Consider the following 12,656-nt stretch of genomic DNA (forward strand, 5'->3'; position numbering starts at 1 on the left):
AACATGGTGAAACCCCGTCTCTACTAAAAATACAAAAATTAGCTGGGCATGGTGGAACACGCCTGTAGTCCCAGCTACTCGGGAGGCTGAGGCAGGAGAATTGCTTGAACCCAGGAGGCGGAGGTTGCCATGAGCCGAGATCGCGCCATTGCATTCCAGCCTGGGTAACAAGAGCAAAAGTCCATCTCAAAAAAAAAAAAAAAAGAATTTCAGCAGTAATTTACAGACAATAAATTCATGTGTGGAAAACTCAAGAGGATAAGAAGTAAATGCCAACTACCCCAAATTATGCAGACTTAATATAATATTCTTTGGAAGTCACGTCGTCATAATTATTTTCTCCTAATTTCATTTTTGCATATTTTAAAGTATTTTCTTCAAAGATTCCATCTTCTACTGTATATGCATATGTGTGTGTGTGTATGTACACATGTGTGTATGTTTGTGTAGTGCTCACAGCTTCCTTTACATACTTTCTGTTTCCATTGAAGAGGCTGTAAAATTCCTGTAACTTCACTCCTAACTCAGAGTCTAGGCTAATCCTGGTATTAATTAAAAGATAACCTCTCGTTCTATATTCTGACATTGAGCATAGAGTCAATTCAGTTACTGATCCAATCTCACCTTAAAAGCCAATGTGAAAAATGGCCTTCTTGCTGTCTTTTCTACACTTTGTCGCTATCATGTGCCTCAGCATATACAGTGCCCGAGAGCCCACCTTGGTGGCTGTGTCTCTCTGGTTTTGTCAGTCTCCTTCCAAGACTGTTTTCTGATGGCTAGTTGCTGCAATCTATGGATACAAACTGGCTTCCTGGCTTCTCAAATCTTGGAAAGTGACTGCTTCTGGATTTTCTGCCACCAAGCCCTACCTAACCATCACATAACCCTATTTTGGACCTCTGGATTTCACTATGCCCCTGAGTTGCCACCTGCTTCAATTACCATTTTCCTCCACTTCCCTGCATCTTTCCCACTATCTGCAATATGAGTCCATCTCGATCCAGGCCTACCCTGTCCATGTCCCAGGGTGCACCACCATCAGCCTATCCAAATTCTACTTACGCTTTAAGGCTTAGCTATAAACTCACCTTTTCATAAAGCTCTCCCCGCATACCCTGTCCTCCTACCTTTTCTTTCCTCCCTGCACTGAAGACAATACCACTCATGAACCTTCCAGTTCTTTTCAGAAAGTACTTTAATATACACAAAAATGAAATTGGGAGGATGATAATTATTATGATGATGTGACTTCCAAAGAACATATTATTTTATCATTGTCCCTGCTTTGGGAGAATGCTTATGCTCCCATGTAACATAGTATATGTTTATGATATTTTGTTTCCTGATCATTAATTTCTAGATGGAGAAGGACATACAGTCAATGATAGTTCAGGTAATGATGAACCGCACACACAATGGTCATCTTACAAGATGACAATACCATATTTTAACTGTACCTTGTCTATGTTTAGATACACAAATACTTGCCATTATGTTACAACTGCCTACAGTATTCAGCATATGATGTATAGACTTGTAGCCTAGGAGGAATGGGCTATACCAGACAGCCTAGGTGTGTTATAGGCTATACCATGTAGGTTTGTGAAAGTATATTATATAATGAAATCACCTAATGACACATTTCTCAGAACATATCCCCATTGTTAAGCAATGTAGGACCATATCTTGGTCATTTATGTATTTTCCACAGACTCTTGAATAACACTCTCCATCTAGGTAATTAAACTGTAATGCTTATAAGAGCTTAAGAAAATAAAATCCAACTTAAAATGGCATCTTGGATCATTTAACATACCTGGAGCATCATTCTTATCAATGATTTACAAGTTTCTCTCTTAGCGCTGTTGGGACTCAGAAAACAATACCCCAAAGTGAAGGCCTCAAAGGCAGCCTCAGAATCCAAAGCTTCTCCTCTGACCTCCTGCCCTGCTGTCTCTGGCCCCTCTTCCTCCCCTGAGGCTGGTCATAGAAACTAGAACCTCTTTTCCCCAAAGCCAGCCATAAAACCTAAAAATGTTACCCTAACTTCTCCCCCCTTACATATTTTTCAGCACAAAAACTAGCCCTAAAGAAGTTATCTGTCTTACCTTGTTTGACCATAGGTTATAAGACAGACCTGCATTCCAGAGAGGGTCCTGCCCCACACCCAGAAGGAATAAACAGAAAACCAAACACTGCATGTTCTCACTTATAAGTGGGAGCTGAACAATGAGAACACATGGGCACAGGGAAGGGAATACCACACACTGGGGCCTGGTTGGGGGGCAGCGGGGAGGGAGAGCATCAGGATAAATAGCTAATGTATGTGGGGCTTAATACCTAGGTAATGGGTTGAGAGGTGCAGCAAAAACCACTATGGCACACGTTTACAGCTATGTAACAAACCTGTGCATCCTGCACATGTATCCCAGGACTTATAATAAAATATAATTTAAAAAAATAAATAAAAATAAAACATCATAAACATATAGATAATAACTCCAAAATAAAAAAAAAAAAAATCTAAACAGAGAGGCCTTGCTGGGTTTCCCACTCAGTCTAATAGCTTTAATTGAGTCATACCCTTTTTGTCCGACCATATTTCTACATGGCTGTCCACACTTGGTTGAACGTAAGCATAAAATTAGATGGTTTCCCCGTATCTTTGGGTCTTCATTATGAAGGCTCTCGTAGCACGTAAAACTATAATCAAATAAATTCATATGCCTTTTTCCTGTTAATCTGCCTTTTGTCAGTCGATTTTCAGTGAACCTTGGCCCCTACACTTGTTTGCTTCAAACTACTATGAAGAGGAACTGGGAAAACTAAAATAATTATGCTTTGTAAAGCAAGGGTAAAAAAATAATAGTTCAGTAAGATGGGTAAGATTGCATAGCCAGTCTTAGAGCAGAAGCTAACAACCACCAAAAAAAAAAAAAAAAAATCCTTTCTTAACATTTTGTCCTAATCTACCAGAACTCATAGTTCAAAGAGTAAGAATATGCCTGCATTACTTCAGATTGGCCTCTCAGCTTCTCTTTACCTCAGAATAGTCATATCTGAAATGCCTACTGTCAGATCACATGTAGAACATAGATACCAATCAGATAACAATATAGCCTGTTTTGAATTTCTCAGGAGCTGGGAACCTGAGAATGCAAGGTGCTCTTTTATTTTTAACAGTTAATTAAAGGCAATCATTTCCAGAGCTGATTTCCCTTTATATATTAAGCACAAATCAGAACAATTTATATGGCTTCTGTCAGTTCTGATTAAACATTATAACTAGAATTAATGTCTTATCTGTGAAAAAAAAAAAAAAAAACTTCCTGAGCTATCACTAGGATAAATGAGTGTTCTCTACCTTTTCAGAGTAGCATTTTGCCAGATTGGCTTAATTGGACTTTAGAGTATTGATGTCCCAGTAGGAGATAAAAGTGGTTTTTTTAATTAGATTCACAAAATATTTGCTCAACAAAAAGTTATCCCATAGCCCAAGTCATAATTAAACTATGCAATCACATGGAAATTTTAAAATTATAAAACAAAACAAATTCTATCAATCAACTAAGTTTTCACTATAAAATAGTCAACAGATCCTCTATCAGTTCTGCTTCTGCTGATTTTGTAGGAATTTCTGAAATTTGAGGGCTGTTTTTGGCTCTGATTTCAAATATCCTGAGAATAACACAAGTAGCTCAGCAGTTAGAGTTGCACAGGTTCACAATAGAAGAAGATAAAAATAGGAGCTTCATTACCTCTCCTTTTGGTATGCCCAAACTAATATCTTGAACAGCAATAATCTTCTGGAAAAAGCGTCGATAATGTTTACTAAGGTTGTACAACACAAGAATGTCTCCACTGGTTCTTCCTTCAAACACCCTCATCTCCTCTTTTTCAACATCTATATCCTTAGAAGATTTGACTGTGCCGTGGAGAGTAGAATGACCCCTGGGAAGATGAAATCAGAGTGAATTCACACCTGGCAAATGATACCAGAAGAGTTTATAAAAGGGAAAAAGTCCAGAGATTTGTAAAAAACGAAAGCTACTGCCTTCTCACTTCTGCACAATCACTTTGTCTAGAGCACCTTAGTTCTGCCATCCTGATTATCAGGCAAGAATCCATTTTTATTCTCTAACATAAACAAAATATATATGTTCCTAAAAGATACTGAAATTGATTGACACTAAACTAGAACCAGTTTTTAATTTTATGAATAATAAAGTCATGCCAGACTTTTGTACTAAATGTTAAAATAATTTATCACAAAATTATAAGGCATTTACTTATCAAGCGATTTTACTAAACAAATCATTTAATAAAGTAAATTGCATATAAAAGTATTCAAACACTGTAAGTTTATATGTTGAATCATATAAAAGGATTATATAGCCAGCACTTTGCACAATACTTTGCAAAAAGTATTCGATAATATCTATCAAAGGAATGCAAACTTAATTTTCAACTCTTATTTTCTCTAAATCTGAGCTGCTCACTTTTTAATCTTCTTTATAATTTCCAATCTGAGATATTTGACTTTCAACTAAATTTCAATTTCCCCTATAAACTATAATATGCCAACATTTTAATTATTATACTTAATCATTTAAAACATATTTAATGATTATATTTTAATGATAACCCCGAGTTAGTATCATAACCAACATCAATTACCTGGCTTTGACAGTGTAAATTACCATGAATTATTATATTATCATTGGGAGAAGCTGGGTGAAAGGTACATAGCAACTTTCTATACTAATTTTACAACTTCTTCTGATTATTAAACTGTTTCAAAATAAAAAACATATTAAGAATAAAACTCAATATCCATGGCAAGCTCCAAGTATCCCCAGCAACTCTCCATGGCAACTTTTCCTTATTATTTTTCCACACCTGAAATCACCATTTGACAAACATACAATTCATTCTACACAGAACACAGATGATGAGGAAAATGTGGCTAGATACTCAGAAGTCTATCTTCTATGACCTCATTTATATAATATTCAAAGGCATAAAAAATGAATCAATAAAAATAAAAATAAGGATTGCAGTTACCTAGAGTGCAACTATTGATGGAGAAGTTTATGAAGGGCCATCTGAGGTGTTGGTAGTATTCAGTTTATTAGTGAGGGGGGGTTACATAAATGTGTTCAATTTGTGAAAATTCATTAAATTTTACACTTTTCTGCTTGAATGGTTTTTCCCTTTTCGAGATGAAGGTGTGTTTATTGACCTTTCATCCTGTCCTGGACTTCCAGAAGTCTTCCCACTCCAACAAGAAGTTGGGCCACCTGTATTCCCTCCTGACTGGCAGATCAGTCCTCACAGTAACCCACATCAGCTTGCTCATCCTATCCTCAGGAGGATTACCTGGGAAGCTTTATGAACAGCTCCTGGGTCTCATCTCCAGAGCTTCTCATCATAGAGTTCTAGGGACGGGCCCAGGTGTGCACATTCATTTAAATCTCCTTAAGTCATGCTAGTTGGTGGGGACAATTGACAGAGGTTACTTCTGGTCCACCCACTCACAAAAATCCAGTGTCCTAATACAGAAATCCAACTATGCCCAGAAAGGTGCCACTTAGTTATCCTCTAACTGAAAATCACTAAAAAATGATCTCTACATTAAATAGGAAAAATCCACATGGGCCCTAGGTATAGCAGAATTTTCCCAATATGCAGCATATCTCATATCTGAACCGTGTGGAGGTTCCAACCCAGCCAGCACCTAGGGTATAGAGAGCAAAAGTGCAGCTCCAGGCAGGAGAGAGAATAGACAAGAACTAGGGCTCTGGTCCTAATAGAAACCTGAATTCTTGGCAAACAACCCAAGGCCAGCAGCAGGAGAGTGGGACAGCTGGACAGGAGCCAGTGTAGGCTAGGGAAGGACAGCAAGGAAGTGGGAATTCAGCACTCACGTCCTGCAGTGGGTGCAGGTGACAGGGGCCCTGCACAGGCCAGGAAGGCAGGATCTATCCATCCCCCATTGCAGAGGGCAGGGTCTTCCTATTCTCTTCCAAGATTCAACTATGAATAGCATGTCAATACTATAAAACAACACAGATGCGTCCTAATAGAGAAAAAGGACATAACAGAAACACTGAGAAGGCATCAGCCCAGCCCCAGAGGCAGGGCAGCAAATGTCCCTGTGGGGTGGGAGGAGGATCACAGACAGCTTCACTAAGCAGGAGGCACCACACCTGAGGGGGACCTATGAACCTTAGGCTTTACCTTTCAACCAATGACTAGTGACTTAGTTAGATCTGGGTTTTAAAAGTAAATTGACTGGGTCATGCAGTCATTATGACAATTATCCATAAAACAGTAGTAGGCAACTAGTGTCTAAATTCACTTAAATTTCTATGTTCTGTAACTTTCACGTAGAGAAAAAAATTGACTCTTTACTGTGGATAACAAGGACATTATTCTAAAATACAATTCAACTTATACTTACAACTCTAGAAAGTAAAGGTAATACAGATTTTTCTCTTTAAAGAAAAGTTTTTGATACTATAGGAAAATGGAGTACCCTGAAATCTGCCCAAGGGGATCCTACATTATAGGTTTTTAAAATAGACTAAACTAGTAAGGGACATCAGAGAAAAAATTATGTTTAAAAGGCACTCCACATTTTACTCCAGGTTCAGTCAGCTATTGGAAATCTGCAGACTCCAGGGTGATGTGGCCAATTCAAAAGCACACGGGATTTATATTCAAAACAGTTGTCTACTTTACTTTATTAAAAGGGGTTAGGTAAGAAAATATGTCAGGAAATGGCTGAAAGGAAAAAACGTTATATGAGGGAATCACCATAAAATATTAATCATGTGTCCTTATAATTCTTAACAGATTTTCTAGTGACATGGTCTTAATTGGTAATTTCTCCAAAAAGGATCCTTCCCTCAAGTAGAGGTCAGAGGGAAATACATAAGCCTTGGAAAGAGCAGGCCATTGAATTCAGGCCACTTGGGTCATGGAGGGAAAGCCATACCATTGTGGACCCTACACAGGAAACCACGTTGCTTCCTTATGTCATTCAAATGTTTTATCTTACAATATTTCAGATATCCTTGCAAGGCCATATTAAATCCTATTTAGAGTAGTAGGAATGCATGCGTGTGTATATGTGTGCGTGCATGTGTATAAACCACATCATACATCTACATGTCTACATATGTCCCCTGCTACTGACTTTCGACCTTACCTGACAAAGATGAGAACACAGCAGCATAAGCAACAAGATCCAGCAAAGGACACACAGACATCTGCACTGAACTTTCCTATCTTTCTGCTTCCAGAGTTCTTAGCATTTAGTTGTAAAAATAATGTTATGGTATCAACCAAATTTACCTTAGCTGCTTCAAAGTAACAGAGAAATTCAGCAATTTCAAAGTGAAAATAGACTGAGACAAATAATTGGAAAGACTATCTTAATGCTTGGCACAGTATCCTTTGAAAATTTCCTTCCTGGTGTGGGTGACTCACACCAATCAACATTTAAAAAATAACAAAATCTTAACACATTAGAACTATGTATAATGCTGATCAGATACAATTTTTATTTTACAATTTCCAGGATGAATTTTTCTCTTCCTCCCTTTTTGCAGGAGTAAGTGCAGCTCGAGGATGAGCCCTTTGGAACCCACCTTGGCCACTGCAGAAGATCCCAGTGTAACAGAACCCTCAGGAGGAGAAGTACTGTGCCCTGCGTGGCCAGTTCCACGAAGATCCAGCCCAGAAAGTTCATCTCAAAGGGACTCACATAGGAATCAATGCCGAAGTTGTGGGTCAGGTCATATTTTATCTGATTATAGCAGAGTTCTATCAGCCCTTGACCCAGGCAGAATTGAGGAAAAATAGTAAAGACCCATTTGAGGACATCATAGATATTCTGTAAATTCTGTAGAGTGAAAAAGAAATCCAATTAAAAGCTATTCCCCTTTTCATCACATATACCAGTAACTTCTTTTTCTCCTTTGTTAGTTCTGTGTTCCAGGTCCTCCCTCTCCCAACCACTCACTGATATTCTCAGATCGACAGCCATCAAAATAAAGCAGATCCTTCTTGAGATATTAGATCTACTGACATTTGCCTTTCAAGATTTTACTTGCTTGAGAACAGTGATGATTTTACATCTAATTTTAAGGAATTCACAATGATCTCTACACAAGTATGAACAAAGGTGTTAGCAATATACGAACACTGAGTTCACAAATAACCCATACACATAAGGGGGATGCAGCTGCGCAAACTCAAAGAATAACAATCCATGACGTTTGATTTAGGATTATGTGAAAATGATCATTATACAAAGAAATAAATTAGAAAACACAAATTTTTGCTCCCCCTAACCCCCTCACTCCAACAGGAAGCCTCACCAGTGGGAAAGACAGATGTTTCAGATCTTGTGTTTGAACTCAAAATGTGTCATCATATATCAACTGTGATTTGGTAACAATGGAAATGATCACATTAACACTATAGCTTGTATACACAATAGTTAATACTATAGTTAACACTATAGCTTGTATACACAATAGTTAATACTGGTTACACTAGATATTAAGACTGATCTAATTCACCATTGTGGAAGACAGTGTGGATATTCCTCAAAGATCTAGAACCAGAAATACCATTTGACCCAGCAATCCCATTACTGGGTATAAACCCAAAGGAATATAAATCATTCTATTCCAAAGATACATGTATGCGTATGTTCACAACAGCACTATTCACAATAGCAAAGACAAGGAATCAACCCAAATGCCCATCAATGATATACTAGATAAAGAAAATGTGGTACATATACACCATGGAATACTATGCAGCCATAAAAAAGGAGATCATGTCCTTTGCAGGGACATGGTTGGAGTTAGAAGTCATTATTCTTAGGAAACTAATGCAGGAACAGAAAACCAAACACCACATATTCCCACTTATAAGTGGGAGCTGAAGAGTGAGAACACATGAACACAAGGATGGGAAAAACACACACTGGGGCCTGTTGGGGAATTAGGTGGAAGAGGAAGAGCATTAGGAAAAATAGCGAATGAATGCTGGGTTTAATACCTAAGTGATGGGTTGATAGGTCCAGCAAACCACTATGGCACACATTTACCTATATAACAAACCTGCACATCCTGCACATGTACCCCAGAACTTAAAATAATTAAAAAAAAAAAAAGACTGATCTGAGAATCCAGTCACTTTTCTTGGTTTCTTTCATTAACTCTATAAGAACATTGTTCCATAACCTACAAATGAAATTTGAAATAAACATTTGAATAATGTTGCTTCCCAAACATCAAAATAAAGAGCAAAGGAAAAGAAAGACCCAAAGAAAAGCAATAAACTGCTTTTTATTATTTGCTACCAATTTATTTAGATCCATTTTTCTGCAAATACCTCATTGCCTATCGATTTTTTTAAACAAGTAAGCAATGTTGTTTATAATTAAAGGTAGCAATGCCTTTCCACTTGCCACACTGGTATAATCTCATGAGTGGAAATGTTCCTGGTCAGCTTCCTCTTTGGATATGGACAATTCTTCCTTTTTCTTTTGGATCTAAATCTCACTTATGTGACTCTCTTTCCAGGGCAGCTCTCTGCTTCCAAGTTTCTCACCACGAGGATTACCTACTGTGAGTCTATTTTTGGTTTCACCATGGTTCATGGTTGACATCCTGAAGGATCATGTCATGTTAGAGATCTGATGAGGGAAGAGGGAAATTGTACACTATCTCTAATGATTTCAATTTTCTCCTCAAGCTAAAGCCAATTAATTGTTCTGCAAGTTTTCTATTTAAAGTTTAGACATACTAATATAGATTAGTATCAATAATCAATCTGTAAAAGTCACCAAAATAGACTATTACCATCACTGAATGCATAATAGATGTTTATAGAGTTCACTTCTTCTATGCAAATATGAAGCACAATTATAAAAACTAATATCCCCTATCATTGGCAAGTCTACTAAGTCTCTGAAAGTCCAGCCATGAGGAAGTAGACTCATCCCAGTTAAGCAGGTGTCAGTCCCTGTTTGATTTAAAATGAGAACTGCAGCACATGCTTCAGAACTAGGAGCTCAATACCTTTCTCCGGTCATATTTTCTGCCCCTGAGTTGGCCAAACATTTGGGAACTACTGAGGAATCAGAGTCCATGCAAACAGCAGGGAATCAGGAGAGAATAGTGTGGTCAGAGCTGAGAAAAATAATAAAATGAAAAGGACTGCAATATTGGGGCAGAGGAAAGTGCAAAATCTGAAGTCCATATCTCCAGGTAGCACAAGGGATGCTGAGAGGCTGAAAGGTGTATTAAAGCAGAGGCAAAGACCCAGGCAGGCCTCACTAAGGAAGGAGACTGGCATGAAAGGAATGTGACAGGATGAATGGGTTCAGCTTGACCTAGACACCTGCTGAAGATGACACCTAAAAAATGACTTGCTAATGGGAACAGCAATTGGAGAATGGCATTGGCATCACAAGAGAAATTCTTCCTGACCACGGGGCTCATGCTTAGGAAAGCCTGTGGCTGCCAGGCTTGGAAAATAGCAAAATTAAATTTGTTCCAGAAATCACAGAGAAGAGGGCAGAGTCCCCCGAGATTATCATCCAGACATGCTGTGTCCTGAGAGTATGTTCAGCTGGGCTGGGGCCCTTGTAGTCTCTGATCCCAACGATGGTGAACACTGACATGTTTCAATGACTCACTTCTCCACCATTCATCAGTAATTCATCAACAAACAGTCTCTGATGAAAATGCTATGGATGTGGCAGTGAACATCTTCATGGCTCTACCTCAAGAATGGAGTGGCCAAAACAGCACATCTTTTCATCAACTGTCGCTAAGCCTGGGCATGGCTTTCATAATGGCAACATGTTTTCTGCAAATTAGAACCAATTTATCTTTTTGGAGTTTAAAGAAAGTGGATACCAATGCATTTCCATTGAATTCCAGTTGGAAAAGCAACAAAAGAGGCATGAGTTAATACCGTCTTTGCACTAGAGGTACAGAGGTGTAGAGGTGATGCTACGAAGCTACTGACCTTAGCTTTGGAGATGATGGCCAGCAACCGGGGCATGATGGTTATGAGCATGGTACAAAGGCCAAAGATGAAGTTTAGTGAGACATAGGAAATGAAAGCCACATCTGAACTGGAGAAGATTCTGGACATCAGGTACATCCACGGAAGAGATGCATATCTGAAAAGTAAAGTGAAAAGTCATGTTTGTTTTACTGTAACATTTACAGTAGTTTTCTCTTATTTATGGTAGATACATTCTAAGACCTTGGGGTGAATCCCTGAAAATGTAGATGTTACTGAATGCTATATACACTATGTTTTTCCCCATACATACAATCTATGATAAGGTTTGATTTACAAATTAGGTGCAGTGAGAGATTAAGAACAATGACTAGTATAAAATAGAACAATTACAGCAATATGCCAGCATGACTACTCTAGCACTTTGGGGCCATCAAGTAAAACAAAGGTTCCCTGAACACAAGCACAGCCATGCTGCTACAGTCAAATTGGTAGCTCACTGACTCCCAGGTCCAAAGTGAGGATATGCTGGACAAAAGGGAAATTCACGTCCCTGCCAGGATGGAGTAAGACAGTGCAAGGCTTCATCATGCTACTCTGAACACTGTGCCCTTTAAAACTCATGAATTATTTCTGGAATTTTCCATTTAATATCTTAAGACCACAGTTGGCTGTAGGTAACTGAAGTCTCTGAAAGCAAAAAAGCAGATAAGGGGACAGCTGTATTTACATAATGACAGAATTACAGAGGCAATTTTATTGGTCCAGCACTTTTTCTTTACTTGGTGAACAGAAATACACTTTATGTAATACATCCCATGGTATTTTCCAAAGCCCTGGGGCCTTAGAGGACTCTGCAATGCAACAGAAGGAACACTGAATGGGGTCACAACACATGGGTCATACCTGCACCTGAACTCGCTGGCTCTGAGGCCTGGAGAAAGTCAGCTGACTTCTCCAACTTCTCTTCCCCAAAAGGGAAGCTTCTTTGCTCTGCTTCTCATCAGGAAAGCAGGAATAATACTTACTTGTTATACTGAGAATTAAAAGGTGTCAAGAACATAAAAAGCTGCAGAGCTACATAAGAAAATAAGGCCTAAAAATAAAAACTGAAAGCCCTCTTTCAGCATCCACTGTGCAGGAGTACTGTCTGTAACTCCTCAGTCACAGCTCCCTAATCTTCCTCTAGCCCCCAGCAACCCAGGAGACAGCACTGTAACTGTCATCTCACAGGCAGAACAATGGGGCTTTGCAGAGTTCAGACGCTTGATTGAGCTTTGGAGGTGGCAAGTAGATGAAGCTGAATATGGGGTTCATTTCTATGTGGCCCCAAACCTGGGAGTAAGAGACACTACTGGATATCAGCCCTTTGTCAGATGGGTAAACTGCAAAAATTTTTTCCCATTAATTTTGCATGTTCTTCAAATGTACCCCAAAAGCTAAAATACAATAAGAAAATAAAATAAAAAATAAAAATAAAAGAGACACTACTAAACATTGAACTCTAGAAGCAGTCTCCATATGTGTCAGATGACATCAGGATCTAAGATACCATCCAAATATCCCTAAAAGGAAAACATCTCATTTTCTTTATTGTG

At 38.5% G+C, this 12,656-nt stretch overlaps 1 protein-coding gene across 2 annotated transcripts in view; it reads right to left on the bottom strand.

Annotated features, from left to right (window-relative positions):
- The window catches only part of ABCA13 (ATP binding cassette subfamily A member 13), a 437,440-nt gene that overhangs the window by 90,163 nt on the left and 334,621 nt on the right, over positions 1 to 12,656 (bottom strand). Inside the window, exons 52-54 of one of the 2 annotated variants that reach the window (XM_064366685.1) lie at positions 11,059 to 11,215; positions 7,656 to 7,909; positions 3,759 to 3,951 (exon numbers count right to left, since the gene is read on the bottom strand). In XM_064366685.1, coding sequence (XP_064222755.1) covers positions 3,759 to 3,951; positions 7,656 to 7,909; positions 11,059 to 11,215 — 604 coding nt within the window. Of the gene's footprint in view, positions 1 to 3,758; positions 3,952 to 7,655; positions 7,910 to 11,058; positions 11,216 to 12,656 lie in introns of those variants that run through there. The other variant, XM_064366686.1, reaches the window with a different exon arrangement.

The sequence above is a fragment of the Aotus nancymaae genome, unplaced genomic scaffold (genome assembly GCF_030222135.1).
Source record: "Aotus nancymaae isolate 86718 unplaced genomic scaffold, 86718_ANA_hifiasm-v0.15.2.pri h1tg000065l, whole genome shotgun sequence".
Taxonomy (NCBI): Eukaryota; Metazoa; Chordata; class Mammalia; order Primates; family Aotidae; genus Aotus; species Aotus nancymaae.